Source organism: Platalea leucorodia (assembly GCF_965183815.1).
Source record: "Platalea leucorodia genome assembly, contig: HAP1_HAP1_SCAFFOLD_385, whole genome shotgun sequence".
In the NCBI taxonomy this organism is placed as follows: Eukaryota; Metazoa; Chordata; class Aves; order Pelecaniformes; family Threskiornithidae; genus Platalea; species Platalea leucorodia.
The window spans coordinates 1-27,066 of NW_028121197.1; the positions used below are offsets into that span (position 1 = coordinate 1).

Genomic DNA, 27,066 nt, shown 5'->3' on the forward strand with positions numbered 1-27,066 from the left:
GTGGAAGCACTTGGTGAGGACGGCGTCCTTCTTGCGGGCATTGCAGCACGGGCAGGTCAGGCGGGCCTGGGGGTGGGGCAAGATGGCCGTCAGCACCCATAGGTGCTCCAGGCCCACCCCAGGTCCTGCAACCCCCCACCTGAGGTCCTCCAAGGCCACCCAAGGTCCTCCACCCCCATCCAAGGTCCTCCTACCCCGCCAAAGTCCTCCAACACCCACCCATGGGACCGTCCAGCCCCACCCAAGGTCCTCCAACCCCCATCCAAAGTCCTCCAGCCCTGCCCCGCCCCCGGCAACCCATGGGGTGCTCCCCCCACCCGCACCCGATACTCCTTGATCTCCTCCTGGAGGATCTGGTCGGGCGTCGGCGTAGACCTCCACCTTCCGCTGCTTCTCCAGCTTCCGCCGCAGCCGCGACAGCTCCTCCTGCCGGGATGGGGGGGCGCTGACCCACGGTGGCACTGTGGGTCCCCGTAGACCCCCTATAGGTCCCCACAGACCCCCTGTAGGTCCCCACAGACCCCCTACAGACCTCCCATAGGTCCCTGTAGGGAGCCACAGAGCCTCTATAAGAGCCACAAACCCTCTACGGAGCCACAAATCCCCTATAGGTCCCTGCAGACCCCCTATAGGGCCCCACAGACCCCTATAGGGCCCCACAGAGCCTCTACGGGTCCCACAGACCTCCAATGGAGACCCCCAAATCCTCTATAGGTCCCCATAGACCCCTTATAGGCTGCCAGAGAACCTTGTAGAGCTCCTTTAAGGCCTTATAGATCCTCTATAGAGTCCCACGATGCACCTGTAGAGCCCCCCACGCCATAGGGCTCCATAACACCCCAGAGCACCTGTACCCCCCGCCGAACCCTATAAAGCCCATAGGGTGCCACAGGGACCCTATAGAGTCCCTCACAGTCCCCAAAACCACCCCACAGGGCCCATGTAGCACCCCACACAGCCCCTATAGAGCCTCATAAGGACCCCATACACACCCTTTACCCACCCATAGCCCCCCCAAGATCCCATAGGGTGCTGTAGGCATCCTACAGAATCCCCCAGGGTCCCCAAAATGGCCCCATAGAGCACCTATAGCCCATATAGCACCCATAGAGCCCCATAACGACCCCTCTCCACCCATAGCCCCCCTGCAAGATCCCATAGGGTGCTGTAGACACCCTATAGGGTCCCCAAACGCCCCATAGGGCACCCTATAGCCCACACAGTACCCATAGAGCTCCATAAGGACCCCCTACCCACCTATAGCCCCCCCCAAGATCCTATAGGGTACTGTAGGCACCCTATAGAGCCCCCCAGGGTCCCCAAATGGCCCCATAGGGCACCCTACAGCCCACACAGCACCCACAGAGCCCCATAAGGACCCCCCCGCTCCCTCCCCTATGGATGCCATAGGGGCCCCTACCTGGGCCCTCTTGAGGCTGAGGGACTCCTTGTCCTTGGCGGCCCGGTTCTCGGCGGCGCAGGCCTGCAGCTCCCGTAGCCGCGCCTGGACGTGCTCCCCCTGCGCCCGCAGGTCCTCCGCCAGCTGCGCCGCCTCCACCGCCTGCACGACCGGGTGCTCGGGTGGCCCCCAAGCCCCGGGCACCCAGGTCTGGCCACCGGCCACCGGGGGCCCTGGACACCTGGGTGTCCCCCCACCCCCTTCCCACCTTCCTCTTGTGAGTTCCAGGGCCTGGGAGCGCAGGGCCAGCTCCTTCTCCCACCGCCGCCAAGCTGCTCTGCAGGCCTCGTTCTTTCTCCTCCAGCTTCTGCACCACCAGCAGCTGGGCGTCCACCTGGGGACAACCACCCCAGGACGCCTGGGTCACCCCATCTTGGACACCCAGGTCCCCATGGGCCTGGACACCTGGGTCGTCCCCAACCTGGGTGCCGGGGGTCCCCCCAGTCCCCCTTGTCCACCTCCTGCTACTTCTCCTCCAGCTTCTGCACCACCAGCACTTGGGCGTCCACCTGGGGACAACCACCCCAGACGCCTGGGTCACCTCATCTTGGACACACCAGGTCCCTACAGGCCTGGACACCTGGGTCGTCCCCAGGCCAGATGCCAGAGTCCTCCCAGACGCCTGGGTCCCACCTGGCCTTGATGGTGAGGACCTGCTCCACCACCTCAACCTTCTCCTGGCCACCTGGGTGCCTCCAGCCCCAAGCCACCTGGGTTCCCCTGAACCCCTGGACCTCCACAAACTCCTGGGTCCTCCATGGCCGCCTGGGTCCCGCCTGGACCTCGATGGTGAGGACCTTCTCCACCACCTCAACCTTCTCCTGAACATCTGGGTGCCTCCAGCTCTTCAACCACCTGGGTTCCCCTGGACCTCCCCAAACCTCCCGGTCCCACCTGAGCCTTGATGGTGAGGACCTGGCCACCACCTCAACCTTCTCCTGGCCACCTGGGTTCCCCTGGCCACCTGGCTCCCACCTGGGCCTTGAGGGCGAGGACCTGCTCGGCCAACTCGTCCTTCTCCTCCCGCAGCAGCTTGTGGATCTGATTGGCCTTGATCCTCTCTGACATCAGCTTGAAGTTGGCGTCATCCTTCTCCCGCAGCTGCTGCAGCAGCCGCAGGTTTCTGCTCCTGCATGTCCTCGAAGGCCTGGCCCGTCACGTCCATCTCCGACAGCAGCGCCTCCTCCTCCTGCCCCGCAACATGGCCACCGTGAGGTCACGCGCCAGCCCCCCCCCCCCCCGTGACATCATGAGCCCCACCCGCCAAAGCGCCGTTGTCCCCTGTCCTCCCCCCAGTGACAGATGCTTCCCACCACACCCGGCTATGCGGCGCAGAGCCCATACGCCCTCGTGACATCACAAGCCACGCCTGTGATGTCATAGAGGCGTGCCCGTGATGTCACGCAGTCCGCCGGTGATGTCATAGGTGCCACCTGGCAGCCCTAAACGCTGGCCTCCCCCCCGCGCCCCGCCAACGTGGACGTTTCCCCTCCCAGCCTTCTACGTCCTAACAAAACACGCTTACGACATCACAAGCTACGTCTGTGACATCATAAGGCACAGAAAACACGCTTACGACATCACAAACTACGGCTATGACACAGTAAGGCACAGAAAACATGCTTGTGACGTCACAAACCATGCCTATGACACCATAACGCACAGAAAACATGCTTATGACATCACAAGCTACGTCTATGATGCCCCATAACCACACCCCTCCCACCCAGCCACGCCCCAACCCCACCGGCCACACCCCCTCCCTTAAAGCCCCCCCCCTTCTTCCCCCTCCAGGCACCGCCCCTCCTGGAGGCCACGCCCACGGGGGCCACACCCATGGGAGGCCCCGCCCACCTGCTTGGTGGCGGCCAGCTTGCGCTGGAGGTGCTCGATCTGCTCCTCGGCGTGCCGCAGCCGCCGCAGCGCCTCCTCGTCCGCCAGCTTCTTGCTCTCCCGCCGCTCCCGCTCCTCCAGCTCCCGCGCCCGCCCGCGCAGCTCCTCCGCCTGCCCGGGGAGTGACGTCACGCCCCGCCGCGACGTCACCTCGCCTCGCCCCGCCCCCCCCCCCCCCCCCCCCGCGCAGCGGCCGGCTGGAGGGAGGGAACTGTGTGAGGTCATGGCGTGAGGTCACGGGGTGAGGTCACGGGGTGAGGTAATCACATGAGGTCACAGGGTGAGCTAATGACGTGAGGTAACGGGGTGAGCTAATCACATGAGGTCACAGGGTGAGGTAATCACATGAGGTAACCACGTGAGGTAATGACATGAGGTAACGGAGTAAGCTAATGAGGTAATGGGGTGAGGTAATGACATGAGATAATGACATGAGATGAGGTAATTAAATGAGGTAACCACATGACGTAATCACATGAGATAACGGGGTGAGGTAATAACACAACATAATGGTGTGAGGTAACGGGGCGACATAACGGGGTGACAAGACAGAACGGCATGAGGTAATCACATGAAGTCAAGGTGTGAGGTCATCACGTGAGGTAATGGGGTGGGGGAAGAGGGGGAGAGAGCGGCATGAGGTAACGAAGCGCGATAACCGCACGAGTGAACGGTGTGAGGTAATGCTGTGACGTCACAGCGCGACCTAACGCCGTGAGGGAATGACATAAGAGAGCAGCGTGAGGTCACGGCGTGAGGTAACAGCATGAGGTCACGGAGCGACCCGACACCGTGAGGGAATGAGGTAAGAGAACACCGCGACGTCGCGGCGCGAGGGAACAGCGCCGGCGAACAACGGAAGGGAAGGGGGGGAGACGTCTGCGGGGGCCCCGACGCGCCGCTCGCGTGCCGTCAGCGCGTCGCTAGCGCGTCGTTAGCGCGCCTGACCTCGGCCTTGCTCTTCCTCTCGGCCGCCATCAGCTGCACCTTGTCCCGCTGCTCCTTGGGCGCCGACTTGTACATGTCCAGCAGCAGCTTCATCTCCTTCTGGCTCTCCTGCGCCTTCCTGCCCGCCCCGGTGCTCGTTTGCATCTCATTTGCATCTCGTTTGCATCAGCCCGCCGCCTCGCAGCGCCCACACAGCCCCCGGGGCAGCCCCTCATCGCCCCCTCCCTCCTAATTGCCCTAATTACCCCCCCCAACTGCCCCCCCCAACAGCCCCCAGGGACCCCCCAAAACAGCCCCCAGCCCCCCGTAACGGCCCCCAGACCCCCAGTACCCGCCCAGGACCTCCCAGAACAGCCCCCAGCCCCCCAATACCCCCGCAGGAGCCCTTCTAACAGCCCCCAGCCCCCCCAGGACCCCCCCCAAACCAGCCCCCAGCCCCCCCGGTTAACGCCCCCCCCTCACTTGAGCTCCACCCGCAGCTGCTTGAGCACCTCCGAGTCCTTTTTCTTGGGCTCCTCGGGGGGGCCCTTGGGCCGCTCCCGCTCCCGCTCCCGCCCCCGCTCCCGCTCGGGGCCCCCCCGGGAAGCTCCGGGCCGGGGGGAGGGGGCGGGGGGGGGTTCTTTCACCCGGGGGGGAGGGGGTTGGGGCGGGGCGGGCGGGGCCGGGGCGGGGCCGGGCGGGGTGGGAGGCTCCTCCTCCTCGGTGGGGCGCCGGGGGAGGGGGGTCTCGGGCGGGGCGGGGGTGGGGGGCGCCTCCCGCTTGGGGTCGGGGGGGGCGGGGCCGGGGGGGGCCCCGCCTTCTTCTTCTTTCGTGGGGGCGGGGCCCGGGGCCCCCCCCACCGCCGCCGCCGCGGTTTCGTCCGGGGGGGGCGGTGGCGGCGGCGGCACCTGGGGGTGGTGGAGGGGGCGGGGCGGTGCCTTGAGGGGGCGGGGCGCCGCTGGCTTGGAGGCGGAGCTAAGGGGGAGAGGACGGAGTCAGCAGGCCACGCCCACGAACGGGGTGGCATAGCCCTTTTAAGAGGCAGCACCCCCCCACCCCCACCCTCCCAGTGGGGCCCACCAACCCCAATGTGCCCCTTTTAAGGCCCCGCCCCCTCATTAACATACACCTCTAAGGCCCCACCCTCTCATTAGCATAGGCCTTTTAAGGCTCCGCCCCTCAGCATAGCCCCGCCTCCTTAAAGAGGAGGCCCCAAGCCCCGCCCCCCTCCACAGGGCCCACCCTGCATTGCCCTTATAAGACCACGCCCCCATGTAGCCCCACCCCCTTTAAGGGGCAACAGCCAATTGCCAGGCTGCACTGCCCTCCCCACAGGTTGGCCCCGCCTCCCTCACCACAGCCCCACCCCCTTAAAGGGGCCACGCATGCCTGCAGGTGGGACCCCCCCCCCCACTTTCTTAAACGGGCCACGCCACCGAGGCTGGAAGGGGACAGGGCGGGGCCGCCACGCCCTTCAAGGGGCCACGCCCCCTCCCGTCACCCCGCCCACCTTGTTGATCTCGGCCTGCACCTCCCGCAGCTTCCGCTTGTAGCGCTGGACGTCGCCCTTCAGCTGGTGGTTGTGGTTCTGCAGGCTGCTGATCAGGTGACGCATCTCCCGGTTGATGGGACCTATGGGAGGCAGCCAGGCGTCGGCACCCCGGCCCCGCCCTCCCCCAAGGTCATAGAGAGCGGGGGGGAAGAGGGAGCAGAGCGGCCGAGGGCGCTGTGGCCATAGAGTTGGGGGGGGGGGGGGGGGGGGGCACCATAGAGGAGTGGGAGAAGCAGCCCTAGAGTAGCCCCAGCCCCACAAGCCCACCACAGAGATCCAGGAGGACCATCCTAGAGCGCCCAACGCACCATAGAGATCCAGGAGGACCATCACAGAGTGCCCATCCTACCACAGAGCCCCAGGAGGACCACCCAATGCACCACAGAGCTCTAGGAGGACCCTCCCCGAGCACCCAACCCACCATAGAGTTCTAGGAGGACTCACCCCCAAATGCCCAACCCACCATAGAGATCTAGGAGGATGCCCCCAGAGCACCCATTCTACCACAGAGCTCTAGGAGGACCATCCTAGAGTGCCCACCCCATCACAGAGCCCCAGGAGGACCATCCCAGAGCACCCAATCCCCCAGAGAGATCCAGGAGGCCCACCCTGGAGTGCCCAACCCACCATAGAGTTCTAGGAGGACTCACCCCAGGGTGCCCAACCCACCATAGAGCTCTGGGAGGACCATCCCAGAGCACCCATTCTACCATAGAGTTCTAGGAGGACTCACCGCAGAGCACCCACCACCATAGAGCCCTAGGAGGACCACCCTAGAGCGCCCACCCCACCACCCAGCCCCAGGAGGACCCTCCGCGGCCACTCTCTCCCTGGCTCTACGGCCCGGCGCCCCGGCAGGCATGGCGGCGGGGGGCGGGGCAGCGGGGGCGGGGCGGGGGCGCTCACCCGCCTGCTCGTTGGCCGCCAGGTTCTGCTCGAACTCGATGCGCAGCATCTCGTACTCCTTGCGCACCTGGGCCAGGGTGTCCTCCAGCTGGATCACCTCCGTCCGCAGCCGCTTCTGCACCCCCAGCTCGTCGCTCTGCGGGGGGGCGGGGGGGTGGGGGGGACGTGAGGACACGGAGGACATGGGGACATGGGGACATGGAGGACGTGGGGGATGCGGAGCACATGGAGAACATGGGGGACGCGGAGAACGTGGAGAACATGGGCGACGTGGAGAACGTGGGGGACGTGGGGGACACGGAGAACGTGGGGGACGGGGAGGGAATATGGAGAACACCGGGGACACGGGGATGTGGAAGACATGGGGACACGGAGGACGTGGGGACACGGAGGACATGGAGGTGTGGAGAACACGAGGGACATGGAGCACATGGAGATGTGGAGGACACGAGGGACAGGTGGGGGACATGGGGCCGTGGAGATGACAACATGGAAGACACGTAACAGGGGACACGGAGGACATGGGGGGGACACAAAGGACGCAGGAAGGACACACAGGCGAGGACAGACAGAGCACAGGGACAGACGGACATGTCAGTGGCACCGAGGCAGCCATCTTGGGTGGCCATGACACCCCAGGACCCTCCAGGACCCACGTGATGCCCCAGGGAGCCTTGGGGACACCTTGGTGACATCAAGACCCACCTCCATGTTCTCAATATGATCACGGTGGCCATCTTGGATGGCCAACAGTTGGACACCAAGACGTCCCATGACCCCCACGACCAACGGGGCACCCCGAGGAACCCTCAGGAACCTCGGGGACATCCACGGCCACCTCGGGGACGCGTCCCCTCACCTCCATGTGCTCGATGTGGCGCAGGTGGCTGTTCTTGGTGGCCAGGAGAAGAGCGCGGGCCTCGTCCAGTTGCGTCTTCACCTGGAGGCTCTCGTGGTAGAGAAGGGAGAACTGGGACTGCAGCACCTTGTACTCCAGCGTCTCCTTCACCGCCTCCTCCGGCAGCGAGCGCAGGGCCACCTGCGGGGACCGTCCCCAGCCGTGTCCCCCAGCGTCCCCAGCCCCATCCCCTGGAGCTCCCAGGGGTCCTCGTTGTCCCCCTGGGGCCCCAGCTGTCCCCGTGTTGTGCCTCTATGGCTGCGCCGGCTCCTCGGTGTCACCCTCCCATGTGTGGCCCCCCGCCGCGGCCCTAAGGGTCCCCCCCACGTCCCTGCTGTCCCCGATGTCCCCGATGTCCCTGATGTTGCTGATGTCCCCAGTGTCCCCTATGTCCCTGATGTCCCCAATCTCCCCGATGTCCCCCACATCCCCGTGTCCCCAACGTCCCTGATGCTCCCAGTGTCCCCTATGTCCCTGATGTCCCCTGTGTCCTTGATGTCCCCCAACATCCCCGATGCCCCCAACGCCCCCAGTGTCCCCTATGTCCCCCACATCCCCATGTCCCCAGGGTCCCTGATGTCCCCCATGTCCCCAGTCTCCCCAATGTCCCCCACATCCCCGTGTCCCCAACGTCCCTGATGTCCCCAACACCCCCAGTGTCCCCTATGTCACCAACATCCCTGCTGCCCCCAGTGTCCCTTCTGTCCCCTGTGTCCCCCGTGTCCCCCATGTCCCTGCTGCCCCCAATGCCCCCAGTGTCCCCTATGTCCCTGATGTCCCCCACATCCCCGTGTCCCCAACGTCCCTGATGTCCCCCATGTCCCCAATGCCCCCCGTGTCCCCCACGTCCCCGACACCCCCGTGTCACCTTGAGGCGCTCGTGCCCGCGCACGGCCTGCTGGAGCTCCTGCTGCAGCTTCTCCAGCTCCGCCATCCGGCTGTTGGCCAGCTCCTGGTTCCCCTCCAGCTCCGCGTTCAGCATCTCAAACTGGGGACCCCCAAAATCCTGGGCTCACCCCAACCCCCCCCCGATGCCCCCAGACCCCCCCCCAAACCTCTCCCAAGGGACCCCCCAGCACCTCCCCGAAGTCCCCCAAAGCCCCTCAGGACCCCCCCAAACTCCCCCAGGGTCCCCCAACCTCTCCCTGAGCCCCCCCAAAACTCCCCCAGCCCCCCTCAGGGACCCCCTTGAGTCCCCCAAATCCCCCCAGGGTCCCCCAAACCCCATCAGGTCCCGTCCCAATCCCCCCAGGGTCCCCCAAAACCCTCTCAGGTCCCCCCAAATCCCCCAAATCCCCCCAGGGTCCCCCAAACCCCTCCTCAGATCCCCCCCAATCCCCCCAGAGTCCCCCGAAACCCCTCAAGTCCCCCCCAATCCCCCCAGGGTCCCCCAAAACCCCTCAAGTCCCCCCCAAATCCTCTCAGGTCCCCCCCAAATCCCTCCAGGGTCCCCCAAACCCCCTTGGGTCCCCCCCAAATCCCTCCAGGGTCCCCCAAATCCCCTCAGGTCCCCCCCAAACCCCTCCAGACCCCTCCCACGGTGCCCCACCCCCCCCAAGTCCCCCCCCAGGACTCTTCCAGGGTCCCCCCCAAGGGACCCCAACCCCCAAGGGACCCCAACGCCCCCAGGGTCCCCCAAACTGCCCCCCCCGGCCCCCCAATACCTTCTGCATGCTGAGGGTGATTTGTCCCCCCTGGAATCCCCCGGAGCTGCCGGAGCCGTAGGAGCCGGAGGTCAGCTGGGGACACAGGGACGTTGGGGACACGGGGGGCACCGAGGACGGTGGGAACACCCCAGGGACATTAGGGACAGCCCAGGGACGTTGGGGACACCCCAGGGACGTTGGGGACATGTTGGAGACACCAGGGACACTGGGGACACCCCAGGGACATCAGGGGCACCCCAGCGACACCAAGGACGTTGGGGACACTGGGAACACCCCAGGGCCACTGGGGACACCAGGGACACCCCAGGGACGTTGGGGACACCCCAAGGGATGTTGGGGACACCCTGGGGACACCAGGGACACCGTGGGGACATAGAGAACACCTCAGGGACATGAAGGGCACTAGGGACACCCCCGGGATGCTGGGGACACTGGGGACACCCCTGGGGCCAACCAGTGATGTGGGGTGACCGCAGGTGACGCATGGTGATGGCAAGTGCCATGAGGTGACCCCAAGTGACACAGAAGGACCCCAAGGGACAAAGGGGGGACCCCAAGTGACACAGAGGCCCCAAGGGACACGAGATGAACCCAAGGGACACGGGTGGACCCCAAGTGACATGGAAGGACCTCAGCTAACATAAAGGGACCCCAAGGGACATGACCTGACCCCAAGTGACACGGGGGGACCTCAAGTGCCAAAGGCCAAGGGTGGTGGCCCTCAGGGAGCGCTGGGATCCCTCAGAGCCTGGCAGCAGCTTGGGGGACGACGGGGACGCGGTGGCCACTGTCGGGGACGCGGGGGCCACCATCAGGGACGCGGGGGCCACCTGCTCGAGGGCCTCGGCGAGGTGGCGGTTGAGGCGTCCCTCGCGCTTGCGCAGCTTGGCGCTGTCCCACTGCAGCCCCTCCACCGTCGTCCCCATCTCCAGCACCTTGGTCTCCGCCGAGGTGGCCTTGTCCTGCAGCTCCGCCAGCTGCGAGGGGGACACGGGGACAGGGTGGGGACGCCCGCGGTACCCCCTCGGGGACACCCGCAGCAGCCCGCGGGGACCTCGGCCACGTCGACCCATGGGGACGTCAAGAACGGCGCCCCGTGGAGATGACAGTGGTGTCACCCCATGGGGACCTCAGTCATGGAACCCCATGGGGACGTCAACCGTGTCACCCCATGGGGACATCACCCACGTCATCTCATGGGGACATCAAGCATGGCACCCCATGGAGATGACAGCAGTGTCACCCCACGGGGACCTCGGCCATGGAACCCCGTGGAGATGATGACCCTGCCACCTCAGGGAGACCTCGGCTGTGTCACCCCACGGGGACAACGTCACTGCCACCCCATGGGGACCTCAGCCACGTCATCCCACGGGGACATCCAGCATGGCACCCCATGGAAACGATCGTGTCACCCCACGGGGACCTCAACCATGGAACCCCCTGGGGACATCAACCACGTCACCCCACGGGGACCTCGGCCGTGTCACCCCACGGGGACAACGTCACCGTCACCTACCAGGGGGACACAAGGGCACCCCAGGGACATCACGGGGACACCCCCTCACCCAGGCCCTCCCAGTTCCCCCAGTCCCCCCCAACACCGCCCCAGGGCCCCCTCATCCCCTCCCAGCGCCCTGCAGTCCTTTCCCAATGCCCCCACGTTCTCTCCCAGTGCTTCCCAGTCTCCTCTAATCCCCTCCCAGTGTCCCCAGTGACTCCCATCCCCTCCCAGTGCCCCCTAATCCCCTCCCAGTGCCCCCAATCCCCTCCCAGTGCCCCCTAATCCCTTCCCAGTTCCTCCCAGTGCCCCCACAGTGCCACCAATCCCCTCCCAGTGCCCCCCACCCCGCTCCCAGTGCTCCCCAATCCCCTCCCACTGCCCCCGAATCCTTTCCCAATCCTTCCCAGTTCCTCCCAGTGCCCCCAATCCCCTCCCAGTGCCCCCTAATCCCTTCCCAGTCCCTCCCAGTGCCCTCAATCCCCTCCCACTCCCCTCTAATCCCCTCCCAGTTCTTCCCAATACCTCGAATACCCTTCCAGTTCCTCCCAGTGCTCCCTAATCCCCTTCCAGTGCCCCTTAATCCCTTCCCAGCGCCCCCTAATCCCCTCCCAGTCCCTCCTAGTGCCACCACAGTCCCTCCCACCCCCTCCCAGTGCCCCCAGTCCTCTCCCAGTCCTCCCTAATCCCCTCCCACTGCCCCCTAATCCCTTCCCAGTCCCTCCCAGTGCCCCCAGTCCCCTCCCAGTGCCCTCTATTCCCCTCCCAGTGCCCCCAATCCCCTCCCAGTGCCCTCTAATCCCCTCCCAGTGCCCCCAATCCCCTCCCAGTGCCTCCCAGTGCCCCCCAACCCCCTCCCAGTGCTCCCTAACCCCCTCCCAGTTCCTCCCAGTGCCCCCAGTCCCCTCCCAGTGCCCTCTATTCCCCTCCCAGTTCCTCTCAGTGCCTCCAATCTCCTCTCAGTGCTCTCTAATACCCTCCCAGTGTCCCCCCAGTGCCTGCAATCCCCTCCCAGTGCCCTCCAATCCCCTCCCAGTTCTTCTCAGTGCCCCCCAGTGCCTCCAATCCCCTCCCAGTGCCCTCTAATACGCTCCTAGTGCCCCCCAACTCCCTCCCAGTGCCTTCCAGTGCCCCCCAGTCCCCTCTAATGCCCTCCCAGTGCCGCCCAATCCCCTCCCAGCACCCCCTAACCCCCTCCCAGTGCCCCCAGTACCTCCAGGGAGACGCGGTGGTGCTTCTCCTGCAGCTGCAGGGTGAGGTCCTGCAGGCGCCGGTGCTCCCGCAGCAGCTCCCGCAGCAGCGCCCGCCCCGCCTCCGCCAGCTCCGCTGCGGGACCCAGGCCTTCGGTCAGCACCCTGACCGCCCCCAGCACCCCCCCAGGACCCCCCAGCACCCCCTGACCCCCCCAGGACCCCCCCACTCCCCTCGGGACCCCCCAGCACCCCCTGACCCCCCTGGGACCCCCCCCCAGCACCCACCCACCCCACAGGGACCCCCCCCCCAGCACCCACTGACCCCCCTGCAGGACCCAAGCATCTGGGTGACCCCAAAAGGGGACCCAGGTGCCTCAGTGACCCCAAAATGGCACCCAGGCACCTGGGTGACCCCCAGAAAAGGGAACCAAACATCGGAGTGACGCCCAAAAATGACACCCAAGTGTCTCAGTGACCCCAAAAATGAGACCCAAGCATCCAGGTAACTCCCCAAAATGGCACCCAGGGGCCTGGGTGACCCCAAAAATGGGACTAAAGCACCCGGGTGACCCCAAAAATGGCACCTAGGTGCCCAGGTGACCCCAAAACGGCCCCCAGTGGCCCATGTACCCCCCCAAACGGCCCCCAGTGGCCCAGGGGACCCCCAAACCGGCCCCCAGTGGCCCGGGTGCCCCCCCAAACCGGCCCGCGGCCCCCCGGCCCGGCGGGGGCACTCACGGCGGGCAGCCAGGCGAGCCCCCAGCTCCTGGGCGCGGCGGTGGGCCCCCGCCAGCCCCTCCACCAGGCGGGCGACGGCGGCGGGGGCGAAGGCGAGGCGGGGGCGCAGGCGCAGCTCCCCCTCCTCGGGGCCACTGCGGCTCAGCGCCGCCACGAACGCGGCCGCCGGCCCCCCCAGGCGGCCCCCGGGGGGCGGGGGGGGGAGGGGGGCGCTGGGGCCCCCCCAGGGCTCTGGGGGGGGGGGAGAGAGTGAGGCTCCGTCGTGACCCCCCAGCACCCATGGGTGCCCGCCAGTACCCCCAATTGCCCCCCAACACCTTTAAATTGACCCCAGCACCCTTAAATTACCCCCAGCACCCCCAACTGCCCCCCAGCACCCTTAAATTGCCCCCCCAGCACCCCCACTTTCCCCCCAGCACCATTAAATTGCCCCCCTAGCACCCCCGATTGCCCCCCAGCACCCTTAAATTGCCCCCCAGCACCCCCAACTTGCCCCCCCCAGCACCCCAAAATGCTTCTCAGGACGCCCCTGCCCTCCCGAGGCCCCCAGCAGCCCCTCAAATCACCCCCAGCAGCCCCCCAAATCACCCCCAGGACCCCCAACAGCCCCCCAAATCACCCCAGGCCCCCCCAAATCACCCCAGGAGCCCCAGCAGCCCCCCAAATCACCCCAACAGCCCCCCAAATCACCCCCAGGCCCCCCAATTTCCCCCCCAGCCCCACTCACCCCTCCTGTCGGGACCCTCGGCCTCACCGGGGGGGGCCGGGGGAGGCTCAGGCCCCTCAGGTCGGGGTTCAGGGGGGTCCCCGGGGGGGGCAGGGGGTGCCCCCCCTTCCCCTTCATAGCGCCGCAGCAGCGCCTGCACCTCTGCATCCAGCTGGGGTGCGAGAACAGGGGGTCAGGGCACCCCCAAACCCCAGGGGGGGTCTGGGGGGGGGCCGCTGAGAAGTTTGGGGGGGACCCCAGGGGGCTGGGGGGAAGCGGAGGGGTCAGGACACCCCCAAATCCCTGCGGGGGGGAGCGCGGCTTCAGGGACCCCAAAGGCATTTGGGGACCCCTGGGGAGATTTGGGGGGGGCCCCCGAGAGATCTAGGGGGACCCCAAGGTGTTGAGAAGAAACAGGGTGGTTTTGGGGGTCCCCAGTGCCATTTTTGGGGCACTTTCAGCCTTTTTGAGCAACTCCACCCCTGTTGACCAAACTGGGACCCCCCCAGAAGAGCGCCTCAGGCAAATTTTGGGGTTCCCTGAGAGCTTTTTGGGGTGCCCAAGGCAATTTTTGGGGTCCCCAGGGTAATTTTGGGGATCCCTGGCTAAATTTCTGGGGCACCTTCAACCATTTTGAGGCCCCCATGTATGTCTAACAAAGTCCAACCCCCAAGAGAGTTTTGGGGCGCTGGCACCAATTTTGGGGTCCCCTCAGAGCTTTTTGGAGTGCCCAAGGCCATTTTTGGGGTCCCCAGGGTAATTTCTGGGGGTCCCCAGTGCCATTTTTGGGGTGCTTTCAGCCTTTTTGAGCAACTCCACCCTTGTTTACCAAACTGGAACCCCCCCTCAAAAAAGCCCCTAGTGGAGTTGGGGTCCCCTCAAAGCTTTTTGGGGTGCCCAAGGCCATTTTGGGGGCCCCCAGGCCCATTTTGGGGGTCCCCAGGCCCATTTTGGGGGTGCTTTCACCCTTTTGGAAGAACTCCACCCTTGTTTACCAAACTGGGACCCCCCTCAAAAAAGCCCCTAGAGCCCCTCAGACAAATTTTGGGGCGCTTGGGTCAATTTTGGGGTTCCCTGAGAGCTTTTATGGGTGGCGAAACCCATTTTTGGGGTCCCCAGGGTAATTTTGGCAGTCCCCAAGGCTATTTTGGAGGTCCCCAAGGCCATTTTGGGGTCCCCTGAGAGCTTTTTGGGGTCCCCAGACCCATTTTTGGGGTCCCCAGGGTAATTTTGGAGGTCCCCAAGGCCATTTTTGGGGTCCCCAAGGCCATTTTTGGGGTCGCCTGAGAGCTTTTTGGGGTCCCCAGGGTAATTTTGGGGGTCCCCAGGGTAATTTTGAGGGCCGCTTCCATCGCTTTTAGCCACGGCGGCCGCTCCGCTGGCCCCCATGCGGGCGGGAGGGGCCGTGCCGGGTTTCGGGGTGCCCTCGGGAGGCTTTGGGGTGCGGGGGGGAGGGGAGTCCCCTACCTGCCCCCAAAAGCGGTTGACCAACAAGAGAGTGGCGTCGTCGGTGGCCTGGCGCTTCTCCAGCTTCTCGATGCGCTCGCGCAGCTCGTCCTCGCAGGCCTGCCGCTGCTCCAGCCGCTCCGCCAGCTTCTTGTTCTTGAACTGCAGCACCTTCAGGTCCATCTCCTCCTGCGGGGGCACCCCGAAACTTTAGGGGGGCACCCAAGCGGTTTGGGGGGGGCACCCAGGGGGGCACCCGCACCCTCGGACCCCCCATGGGGACCCAGGGCTCCAGGAGCCTCCCCGTGGTCCCATCTTGGAGCCACATCTCAATGGCTTTGGGGTTTGGGGGGGGACCGGGTGTTTGGGGGACACCCAAGATTTTAGGGGGGCACCCAGGGGTTGGGGGGGGATCCTCAGAGTTCGGGGGGGGGGTCCCAAGGATTTGGAGGGGTTCCCCAAGAGTTTGGGGGGGTCCAGATTTGGGGGAGGGGTCCCCAGGGGTTCGGGAGGGGGTCCCCAGGATTTGGAGAGGGTCCCAGGGGTATGGGGGGGTCCCCGGGATTGGGGGGGGTCCCCCCGGGGTTTGGGGGGGGGGTCCCCAGGCTTTGGGGGGGTCCCCAGGGGCTGGGGGGGTCCCCGGGCCGGGGGGGGTCACCCACCGTGGAGGAGATGCCGCCGAGGCGGAGGGGCTCGATGAGGGTGGTGGGGGGCTGCTCCTCGCGGGGGGGCTTCTTCTCGGGGGGGCCGCCCCCGCCGCCATCGCCGGCCCCGCGCTTCGCTCCCGCTCCGGACATCGCCCTGCCTGAGGGGGGCCTATAGAACCCTATGGGGCGCTACGGGGCGCTATGGGGGCCTATAGAGGCCTACAGGGCCCGGCCCCCCCGGCCCCTCCGCCGCCGCCACCGCCTCCGGGCCGCGCCACGGCGCATGCGCAGACCCCGCCCTCGCCCCCTCCCGCGCATGCGCAGGCTCCGCTCCCTCGCCGCCGCCGCCGCGAAGGCCACGCCCCCGTCGCCGTGGTAACCGCGGGCGGGGGGGGGGGCTCTTAAAGGGGCGACGCCGCAGTTGGAGGCTGCGGGGGGCCGTGACGGGGAGGGGAGCCTCCCCTCCCCCCCGGGGCCCCCCAGGGCCCCATGAGGACCCCCAAACCTCCTAAGAGCCCCCCCAGCCCCATGGGACCCCCCAAGGTCCCCCTTAAAACCACAGGGACCCCCCAGCCCCACAGGGACCCCCAAGGACCCCCCCCAGCCCTATAGGGACCCCCTCCAAAATCTAAAGGGCCCCCCCTTGTGCCTGGGGGGAGGACGGGGAACAAGGCCCCCCCCAGCCCCATAGTGACCCCCAAGGACCCCCCAAGCCCTATAGGGACCCATAGGGACCCCTCCCAGCCCCATAGGGACCGCCCCAGCCCCATAGGGACCCCAAGGACCTCCCCAGCCCCATAGGGACCCCCCCAGCCCTATAGGGACCCGTAGGGACCCCCCCAGCCCTATAAGGACACCCCCCAGCCCCATAGCAACTCACCCCAGCCCCATAGGGCCCCCCCAGCCCCATAGGGACCCCCAAGGACCCTCCCTAGCCCCATAGGGACGCCCCCAGCCCTATAGGGACCCGTAGGGACCCCCCCAGCCCTATAAGGACCCCCAAGGACACCCCCCGGCCCCATAGCAACTCACCCCAGCCCCATAGGGACCCGAAAAGACCCCCCCCCAGCCCCATAGGGACCCCCCCAGCCCTATAGGGACCCACCTCCAGCCCCATAGGGTCCCCCAAAGACCTTCCCAGCCCCACAGGGACCCCCTGAACTCTTTAAGACCCCTCGAGACCCCCTTAACTGCATAAGGGTCCCCTTAACCCCCCCCCAGGGGCACCCCTGGGTACCCCATCTCCTGGGGGGGGGGCGTTGGGGGGTCCCCCAAAATTCTCCATTTTCAACCCTTTTATTCATCGCATTCTCCCGCAGGAAAGCTTACAGCCGCCATCTCTGTACACGGTGCCCCACGCTGGGGGGGGTGGGGGGACCCCCCCCCATGACCCCCTACCCCCGGCACCCCGAAACCCCCCCTCCCCCTCCTCCGCCCCCCTCCCAGCCCAGCACAAAGCACCTTTGCATAGATCGTGTTCAAAAGGAACCTATTTTACATGGGGCTGTACAGGGGGGCGGGCCCCCTCCAATGTACACGGGTAAAAAATGCCCCCCCCCCCCCCCCCCCCCGACTCCGCTGGGCCCCCGGCTGCCAGCTCCCATCGCAAGATGGCCACCGGCTGGGACGGCGGCGGGGAGCGAGGGGGCGGCCGGGTGGTGTAGCTGCCGGGGACAAGATGGCCACCGTCTCCAATGGCCACTGGAGTCAAGATGGCCGCCAGGTTTCATCTCTGCCAGGGTCAAGATGGCTGCCAGCTCCGACGTCCACTGGTGTCAAGATGGCCGCCAGGTCAGATGTCTACTGGAGTTGAGATGGCTGCCAGGTCCTATGTCTGCTGGAGTCAAGATGGTTGCCAGCGCTGGCGTCTGCTGGAGTCAAGATGGCTGCCAGGTGCCGTGTCTGCCAGAGTCAAGATGGCCGCCAGCTTTGCTATCCACTGAGGTCAAGATGGCCGCCAAGTCTCACATCTGCTGGGGTCAAGATGGCCACTGGCTGCGACATTCACTGCGACATTCAAGATGGCCGCCAGTTACGACATCCATTGGAGTCAAGATGGCTGCTAGTTCCCACATCCGCCATGGTCAAGATGGCCGCCTGCTCTGACATCCACTGAGATCAAGATGGCCACCAGCTCTGATGTCGGTGGGTTCAAGATGGCCGCCAGCTCCAACATCCGCTGGGACCAAGATGGCCACTGGCTCCGACATGGCTTTGTTCAAGATGGCTGCTGGGTCTGACATCACTGTGTTCAACAGAACCACCGCCTCTGACATCGCTGCATTCAAGATGGCGGCGGGTTCTGACATCACCAGGTTAAGATGGCGACCGCCTCTGACATTGCTGCATTCAAGATGGCAGCTGGTTCTGACATCACCGGCTTCAACGTGGCCGCCGCCTCTGACATCACATGGAGCAACAGGGCTGCTGGCTGTGACATCACCTGGACCAAGATGGCCACCGCCTGTGATGTCCCTGCGTTCAAGATGGCTGCCGGTTCCGATGCCGCCAACTCTGACATCACTGAACTCGAGCGCCCATTCTGACATCACTGTGTTCAAACCAGTCACCGTCTCTGACATCATCCATCCGCCACGTCGGCCATCTTGGGGTCACCTGGGCGGCCATTTTGGGATGTTCTGGTAGGCCATCTTGGCCCCCCATTGGCCATTTTGTGTGGGCCAGGTCGGCCATCTTGGGGCCACCCGGGGGGGGCCATTGGCAGCAGGTTCGGCGGCCATCTTGGGGGGGGTGTCTCTGGCCAATGCGAGGGCCCGGTCGGTCATTCCCTGCTGAGGCGGTTCCCGTCGGCCATTTTGAGGAGGCTCGTTCAAAATCGGACATTTTGAGGGGAGGGGGGCCCAGTCGGCCATTTTAGGATTGCCTGGTCGGCCATTTGGAAGCTGCGCCCGGTCGGCCATTTTCTACGTGCTCGGTCAGCCATTTTGTGGGCGCCCAGCTGGCCGTTCAGTAGGCGCTTGGTCAGCCATTTTGCGGGCACCCCATCGGCCATTTTGTATGCGCTCAGTCGGCCATTCTGTGGGCACCCAATTGGCCATTTTGTACGCGCTCAGTCGGCCATTTTGCGGGTGCCTGGTCAACCATTTTGCGCGCGCCCCGGTCGGCCATTTTGGGCCCATCCGCCTAGACCCTCCAGGAGCACCTCGCCGGCCATCTTGTGGCCCCCCCCCCCCGCCGCGCCGCCCCACTCAGCCCTTCGTAGGGCCCCGGTCGGCCATCTTGCTGGCCCCCTCGGACCGCAGGGGGGCGGCCAGGGGGGTCACGTCTTGGCCTTGCGGCCGCGGACGGCCACCGCCGCCGCCGAGGGGGCATCAGGAGGCGCCGGGGGGCCCCCGGGTGGGGTGGGGGCAGCGGTGGCCGAGCGGGTGTTGGCGGCGGGGGGAGCCGTGCAGCGCCGGGGGGGTTGCTGCCGCCGCCGCTGCCGTCCCCGCCGTGCCGGGGGCGGAGGCCGCCGCCGCCGGTGCCGGGGAGCCCCCCCGCCTGCCCGCCGGCGCCGTTTGGCTGGGGGGGGCCGCCGCCGCCCCGCTTCGTCCCCGCTCCCCCCCTCCTCCGAGGAAGGCGGGGGCGAACGGCGCCGGCGCCGGCCCGGCTCCCGCTCCAGGGGGGCCATGAGGGGAGCCCCCGGGTGCCGGCGGGTGCTGCGGGGGGCCGGGGGGGGCGAGGCGCTGCTGTCGGGGGACGCCCGCTTGGGGGGCCGCCCTCGCCGCCGCTTGCCGGGGCTTTGGGGCCCCCCCGCCGTCACCGACCCGCCCCGAGCCGGCCGCCCCCGCCGCCGTTTGCTGGGAGGGTCGTGATGGCGGCGCCGCGGCCCCCCGCGGCGTTTGGGGGGGCGTCCGCGGCGGCGTTTGGGGGGGCCGGGGCTGGCACCGGGGCTGGGGCTGGCACCAGGGGGGTCATGGCGGCGGCGGCGGGGTCGCCCGGGGACGGGGGTCTCCAGCACTGTCACCAGCCGCCCCGGCAGCTGCCGCAGCACCTTGGCTGCCGGGCCCGGCCCCCGGCTCTGCCGGATCTCCACGTCGGCGCTACGGCGGCGGCGGGGCCCCCGCCCGGCTGCGCCCGTTCCCGCCCCGCTCACCGGCGTCGTCCCCGGCCCCTCTGGTGTCACCGGCGACGCCTCTGAGGGTGCCGGGGCCGGCGATGACGGCGCCGGCGGCGTGGCCGATGGCGCCGGCGCTGTGTCCGGTGGCGCCGGTGCCGCCTGGGAAGGCGGGAGAGTCACCTGGGATGGCGCCGGCGCTGGGTGTGATGTCACCTGCGCCAGGTGTGATGTCACCGGTGCCGGGTGCGACGGTGGCGGCGGGGTGCTGGGCGTCACCGGTGCCTGGGACGGGGGCGGGGGTGGTTGCGGTGTCACTGCGGCTGCGTTGGCGGCTGCCGGGGCCGGTTGCGATGTCAACGGGAGCGGTTGCGATGTCACAAGGGCCAGCTGCAATGTCACCGGGGGCGTCTGTGACATCACCAAGGGCGACTGTGATGTCACCGGGGCCAGTTGCACCGACACCGGGATCGCTTGCGCCGTCACAGGGGGGGCAGGTGGGAGCGGGGCTGTGTGCGCCGTCACCGGGGCGGCCTGCGCCGACACCGTGTTGGCTTGCGCCGTCACTGGGGCCGCTTGCGATGTCACCGCGTTGGCTTGTGACGTCACCGGGGCGGCGGCAACGGCCGTAGGGGCCGGGGAAGGTCGGGGGGACGTCGCCGCTCCCCGGGGGGACGTTGGCGGCGTCCGCGGTGACGTCGGGGTGGCCCGTGGCGACGTCGGGGTGACCCGCGGCGATGTCGGGGGCGCCCGCGGTGACGTCGGTGCGGCCCGCGGTGATGTCGGGGGGGCCCGCGGCGATGGCGGTGTCACCCGCGGGGCCGCCGGCAGGGCCCGGTTGGCCGTCCCGGCGGCCCGTAGGCGTTGGCTGGCGCGGGTGCCGGGGCGCTCAGGGAGGGGCCGGGGGGGACCCCGCACCCGCCGGGGTCGCCGGGGTCCCCCGGGGCCTTCATCCCCGCCCGGGGCGGCGGCCGCCTCCTCCTCCTCCTCCTCCTGGGGGGGCAGGCGGAAGCGCCCCCCTCCCTTGGCCTGGTCGATGTCCTTCCGTGCCGCCTCCACCTGCTCCTGGGGGAGCAGCACCCATGGGTGCCCCCAGCCCGCAGCCTGCCCCCTCCTTGAGTACCCCCTGCCCCATAGCGGGACCCTCGTGGGTGCTCTCTGCCCCACGGCAGGACCCCCAGGTGCCCCCCCAACCCCTACTGGGGCACCCATGGGTGCCCCCCACCATTAACAGGGACCTATGGGTGCCCGCACCCCATAGCGGGACCCTCGTGGATGCTCCCTGCCCCACGGCGGGACCCCCAGGTGCCCCCCCAACCCCTACTGGGGCACCCATGGGTGCCCCTATTAACAGGGACCTATGGGTGCCCCCACCCCATAGTGGGACCCTCTGGGACCCCCCCAGACCCCCACCCTGGCTGCACCCTACCCCATAGCAAGACCCCGAGGGGTGCCCCCCACCCCATGGGGGACCTCCCCCAGGTGCCCCCCCACCCCATGGGTGCCCCCCACCCATGGGTGCTCCCCCTCCACGCACCTCCGCCTGCTTCAGCTCCTCCCGGCTGACGTCCTCCAGCGAGGCCTCCAAGAAGTTCATGGCGTAGCGCTCGATGGGCGTCAGCTGCCACGACGGACGCCTGGGTCCCACGGATGCCGGGGTCCCCGCCCGGACACCTGGGGCCACCCAACCTCCCCATGGCTGCCTGGGTGGCCCCAAACCCACCCTGGGGACCTTGGTCCCTCCAGCCCCCCAACCACCCACGTTCTCCTGAACCCCCAGGGGACCTTGGTCCCCCCAAAGTCCCCGGACACGGGGGTCCCCACCTGCTCCACCAGGGCGGCGATCTCCTGCTCGGCCTTGGAGAGCTCCTCCTCGGGCTCCGGGCCACCCCGCTCCTCCTCGGGGCTGAGGCTCTCGCTGAACTCGGCCAACGCCGCCACCCGCTCCGCCTGCGCCTGCGAGGCCGCCCGGATGTCCTCGGGGTCCTCCGCCCTGCACAGTGCCTGGGGACAACGGGGACATCAGGGGGACATCAGGGACGTGGGGGACATCTGGGATGGTGGGGACATCAGGGAGATCAGAGGACATCAGGGGTGGTGGGGCCACTGGGGACATGAGGGACATCAGGGACATAGGGTGCACCAGGGATACAGGAGGAGATGAGGGGACACCAGGGGTGGTGGGGACATCGAAGACATGAAGGACATCAGGGATGTTGGGGACATCGGGGACACGAAGGACATCGAGGACATGAAGGACATCAGGGATGTTGGGCGCACCAGGGAGATGGGAAATGAGGGGACATCGGGGGTGGTGGGGACATCGGGGACGTGAAGGACATCAGGGATGTAGGAGACATCGGGGACATCGGGGACATGAAGGACATCAGGGACGTTGGGGCCATGGGCCATCAGGGGACATGGGGTGGCATCGGGGTGACATCAGAGGGACGTGGGGTGACACACGGCCCCACCTGCTCGAGGATGTGGGTGCGCCGGGTGGCTGCCGGGTCCTCGTCCTCATCAGGGGGGACGTCCCCGTCCCTCTCCTTGTCCCTCTCCTTCTCCTTCTCCTTGTCCCTGTCCGGCTCCCGGCGTCCCGGCTCCTCCGGCGCCATGTCGAACAGCTCCCGGATCGTTTGCTGCGGCGGGTGGGGGGGGGGTCAGTGCCACGCCCGGCCACCTGGGTCCCCCCCTGGCCACCTGGGTCCCCTCTGGCCACCTGGGTTCCCCTGGCCACCATGAAGCCATTGAGATGTGGCTCCAAGGTGGGACCACAGGGAGGTTCCTGAACACCTGGGTCCCCATGGCGGGGTGCAAGGGTGCTGGTGATGGGACACTTGGGTCCCCCCGGCCACCTGGGTTCCCCCTGGACGCCTAGGTCCCCTTTGGACACCAGGATCCTCCATGCCCCCATCAAGCCATTGAGATGTGGCTCCAAGGTAGGACCACAGGGAGGTTCTTTCTTGGACACCTGGGTCCCCATGGAGGGGTCCAAGGGTGTCATTGCCCGGACGCCTGGGTCCTCAGCTACCTGCTTGAAGTAGGCGGTGGTGAAGTTCCCCCCCTCGATGGCCATATCTCCCAGCATCCTCTTCTGGTTGGCCTTCTTGAGGATGTTCTCCTCCACTGTCCTCTCGCTGATGAGCCTGAGGAGGGGACAAAGCGGTGGGGGTGAGGTGACCACAGAGGACCCAGGCGTCCAAGTGAGGACCCAAGAGTTCCGGGTGCTGGACGTACCGGTAGATGTGGACGTCACGGGTTTGGCCGATGCGGTGGCACCGGTCCTGGGCTTGGGCGTCCATGGTGGGGTTCCAGTCGCTGTCGTAGAAGACGACGGTGTCGGCACCCGCCAGGTTGACGCCAACGCCGCCGCTGCGGGTCGAGAGGATGAAGCAGAAGATGCGCTTGTCGGCGTTGAAACGTTCCATCAGGGCCTGCAGGAGGCAGCGCGGCGTCGCCCGGACGCCGGGGTCTTGCATTAGAGGGGGGCCCAGATGGTGGGGTTCCCCCTCCGGACGCCTGGGACCCTCCTGGCCACCAGGATCCTCTCCCTGGCCACCACGAAGCCATTGAGATGTGGCTCCAAGGTGGGACCACAGGGAGGTTCCTGGACACCTGGGTCCCCATGGCGGGGTGCAAGGGTGCTGGTGATGGGACACCTGGGTCCCCCCGGCCGCCTGGGTGCCCCCCGCACCTGGCGCTGCTCGACGCGGGTGCTGCCGTCCAGGCGCAGGTAGATGTGGCCGTGGTAGGTGAGGAAGCGCTCGAGGATGTCGAGCATCCGGGTCATCTGGGTGAAGATGAGGACGCGGTGGGCCCCCGCCTTCAGGCGCCGCAGCAGCACGTCCAGCGTCTGCAGCTTCCCTAGGGGGGGACGCCGGTGTCACCAGGGGCCACCGCCAAGGGGGAGGGGTGGGGTGACCCCCCCTTTGGGATGGGGACGGGGGTGGTTGGGGTGGGGGGTGTTGGGGCAAGGCAGGGGTGTGGGGACATGCAGACATCGTGGGGACATCATGGGGACATCAGGTAGGACATCAAGAGGGACGTGGGGATGCCACTGCGACATGGGGACATCATGGGGACGTCAGGTGGGGCATCAACAGGGACGTGGGGACATCAGTGGGAACATGGGGACATCAGGTGGGACATCAACAAGGATGTGGGGACACCACTGGGGACACGGGGACATCACTGGGGACATGAGGACATCAGGTGGGATATGGGGACATCATGGGGACCTCATTAGGGACATGGGGACTTCAGGTGGGACATCAAGAGGGGTGTGGGGACATCATGGGGACATGGGGGTGGCAATAGGGACGTGGGGACGTGGGGGTGGCACTAGGAGGTGGGGAAGCGGGTGCTCGTGCTGCCCCCAGTGCCCTGCTGTCCCCCACGTCCTGGATGTCCCCGATGTCCCCAACACCCCCAGTGTCCCCAGGACTGGAGGATTAGGGGGAAATGGGGGAAGTGGGTGCTCCACCCCAGCTCCCTGCTGTCCCATGTCCCGGATATCCCCAATGTCCCCAACCCCCCTGATGTCCCCCATGTCCCCAACGCCTCTCATGTCCCCAGTGCTCCCAATGTCCCCAACGCCCCCAATGTCCCCAACGTCCTCAGTGTCCCCAGGACTGGGAAAAGGGGGAGAGCAGAGGAGTGGGTGCTCATGCAGCACCCGGCTCCCCGCTGTCCCCCATGTCCCTGATGTCCCCAGTGTCCCCGATGTCCCCAAGGCCCCTCGTGTCCCCAATGTCCCCAATATCCTCAGTGTCCCCAGGACTGGGAAAAGGGGACTGGGGGGGAGCAGAGAAGTGGGTGCTCACACAGCACCCGGCTCCCCGCTGTCCCCGCTGTCCCCCGTATCCCTGATGTCCCCAGTGTCCCTGATGTCCCTAATGCCCTTAATGTCCCCAATGTCCCCTATGTCCCCAACACCCCTCGTGTCCCCAATGTCCCTCATGTCCCCAACGTCCCCAGGACTGGGAAAAGGGGATTGTGGGGGAGCAGAGAAGTGGGTGCTCACGCAGCACCCGGCTCCCCGCTGTCCCCGTGTCCCTGCTGTCCCCCGCATCCCTGATGTCCCCAGTGTCCCTGATGTCCCTAATGCTCCTGATGTCCCCCATGTCCCCCACATCCCCGCGTCCCTGATGTCCCCAGCACCCCCGATGTCCCCGATGCCCCTGGCTCCCCGCTGTCCCCCCGTGCCCCCACGTACCGCAGTCGTACTGGATGAGGCGCAGGTCGGGGAAGTGGGTGCGCATGCTGCGCAGCACCCGGTGCAGGGCTCGCCCGCGGGGCGCCAGCTCCTCCCGCAGCCGCTGCTCCAGCTGCGCCCGTTGGCGCAGGCGCCAGGGCGGGGGGCGGCAGCTGTGCAGGGCCACCCCCCGCGCCTCCACCGGCGGCAGCACGAAGATGAACCTGGGCGGGGGGAGAAAATTGGGGACCCCCCAAAGGCCTGGGGCACCCCAAACCTTCTGGAGCCCCCCCAAAATGTCTGGGTCCCCCCAAATATCTGGGTGCCCCCAGACCGCCTGGACCCCCCCCTCCCCCAACACTTGTGTCCCCCCAAACCCTCTGGGTGCCCCCAACCCCCCTGCACCCCTCCTTCCTCAAACCTCCCAGACCCCCCCAGACCCCCTGGACCCCCCCTCCCCCAACACTTCGGCCCCCCCCTCAGACGGCAGGGCCCCCCCCCCACCCTCTGGGTGCCCCCCCACCCCCGGGTGCCCCCCGTACCGGTCGAGGAGGGGCTGGAGCTGGTGCAGGCGCTGGGGGGGGGCGAGGACGGCGCGGGCCAGGGCCCCCCCCGGGGGGGGGGCGGGGGGGGGCAGGGTGCAGAGCCCCAGCACCTCGCTGCCGTAGACGGGGGCCAGCCCGCAGCGCAGCTCGTTCAGCCGCAGCAGCCGCTCCAGCCGCTCCGCCCGGCCCCGGCCCCGCTTCGCCTCCAGGGACTCCTGGGGGGGGCACCCATGGGTGGGGGGGGTGGGTCGACCCCCCCCAGCCCCCTACGCCACCCCATCCTCCCTATGCCTCCCCCAACCCAAGGCATCCCGCCCCCCACCCCCCCATGGGGTGTCTGCCCCCCCCAGGGGGTCACCCAGCACCCCAGAGCCCCCCCCCCATGGGTTCTCCCCCCACTCATGGGTGCCCCCCTCCAAATTCCCCCTTATATTTCTATAGGGACCCTTCAGTGCCCCCCTCAAATCTCCCTATAGGGACACCAGGGTGCCCCCCCCAATCCCCCTATAGGGACCCTTGGATGCCCCCCTCCCCAAATCCCCCTATAGGGACCCCAGGGGGACCCCCCACCTATGGGTGCTCCCCTACCCCTGGATGCCCCCTCCCCAATCCCCCCTTATACCCTTATAGGGACCCCAGGGTGCCCCTCCTATGGGTGCCCCCCCCAAATCCCCCCTTACACCCCCATAGATACCCCCACCACCCATGGGTGCCCCCCTAAAGAGACTCTTGGGTGCCCCCCCAGACCCTTTAGCCCCCCCCAAAGAGACTCTTAGGTACTCCCCCACCCATGGGTGCCCCCCCAAGACCCCTTACCCCCCCCAGAGACTCTTGGGTGCCCCCCCAGACCCCTTACCCCCCCATAGCGACTCTTGGGTTCCCCCCCTCGTTTCCCAGGATGCTTACCAGGTAGAAGGGGGAGCGCGGGGGGGGCGGGGGCTGGCGGCGGGGGGGCGGCCGGTGGGGGGTGGGTGCTGGGGGGGGGCTGGGCCCCCCCGGCCCCTCGGGCTCCTCCCGGGGGGGGGCGGTGGCGGCGGCGGGGGGGGCCGGGGGTGCCCCCGGGGGGGCGGCGGCGGCGGCGGCAGGGGGGGCGGCAGGTGCTGTGGGTGCTGCGGGTGCTGCTGGGGTGGGGGGGGGAGAAAGAGAGGGGGGGTCGGGGGGGCTGGGGGCACCCGGGGGGGCACCCAGAGCCCCCGGGGGGGGGGGCACCCCATGGTGTGGAGGAACAGCCAGAGGTGGGGGGGGCCAGGGGCACCCATGGGTACGGGGGGGGCCCCAGGGGCATTTGGGGCACCCAGGGACATTGGGGGGGCCCAGGGGGCACCCATGGGTGTGGGGGGCCCCCCAGGGGCATTTGTGGCCCCCCCAGAGGTTGGGGGGGGCCCCCAAAGGTTGGGGGGCCCCCATGGGTGCTCGGGGGGGTCAGACACTCACCCATCAGATCGGGGCCGGCGGCGGCTGTGGCGGCGGCGGGAGGGGGGAGGCCAGCGGGGGGGGGGCGCAGGCAGCACCCGCAGCAGGGGTCGCCCCGGGGGGGCCGGGGGGGGTCGGGGTGCGGGTGCGGGTGGGGGGGCGGGCGGGGGGGGCGGGGGGAGCCGCCAGCCCGTCGCGGGGCGCCTGCCGCACCACGATCTTCACCACCCCCCCGCTGTTCACCAGCGGCGTCGGCACTGGGGGGGGACACACAGGTCTGTCAGATACCCCCCCACCCCATGGCACCCAGGGGCACCCAAA

At 67.8% G+C, this 27,066-nt stretch overlaps 2 protein-coding genes across 2 annotated transcripts in view; both read right to left on the reverse strand.

Moving 5' to 3' along the window:
* Positions 1 to 3: 3 nt before the first annotated feature.
* LOC309604142 (E3 ubiquitin-protein ligase BRE1B-like) lies at positions 4 to 15,812 on the reverse strand (the record flags this gene model as incomplete). Its single annotated transcript, XM_082339053.1, is given in 22 exon segments — positions 4 to 66; positions 324 to 359; positions 361 to 426; positions 1,421 to 1,717; positions 1,719 to 1,793; positions 2,435 to 2,581; positions 2,583 to 2,648; positions 3,314 to 3,463; positions 4,301 to 4,418; positions 4,763 to 5,167; positions 5,169 to 5,254; positions 5,790 to 5,911; positions 6,738 to 6,873; positions 7,597 to 7,776; positions 8,504 to 8,623; positions 9,300 to 9,374; positions 10,133 to 10,279; positions 12,017 to 12,129; positions 12,735 to 12,965; positions 13,462 to 13,612; positions 14,908 to 15,075; positions 15,549 to 15,812. Coding segments are annotated over 22 exon segments (3,087 nt in total), but the record flags the coding sequence as incomplete, so codon positions are not given.
* Positions 15,813 to 17,075: 1,263 nt separating this feature from the next.
* Positions 17,076 to 27,066, reverse strand: part of SRCAP (Snf2 related CREBBP activator protein) — a 31,173-nt gene continuing 21,182 nt past the window's right edge. Inside the window, 12 exon segments of the mRNA XM_082339054.1 lie at positions 17,076 to 20,655; positions 21,128 to 21,211; positions 21,415 to 21,594; positions 22,065 to 22,232; positions 22,625 to 22,739; positions 22,831 to 23,027; positions 23,288 to 23,457; positions 24,809 to 25,011; positions 25,330 to 25,547; positions 26,239 to 26,453; positions 26,767 to 26,877; positions 26,880 to 27,002. Of these exon segments, the coding sequence (XP_082195180.1) occupies positions 18,814 to 20,655; positions 21,128 to 21,211; positions 21,415 to 21,594; positions 22,065 to 22,232; positions 22,625 to 22,739; positions 22,831 to 23,027; positions 23,288 to 23,457; positions 24,809 to 25,011; positions 25,330 to 25,547; positions 26,239 to 26,453; positions 26,767 to 26,877; positions 26,880 to 27,002 (3,626 nt within the window). The 3' untranslated portion in view covers positions 17,076 to 18,813.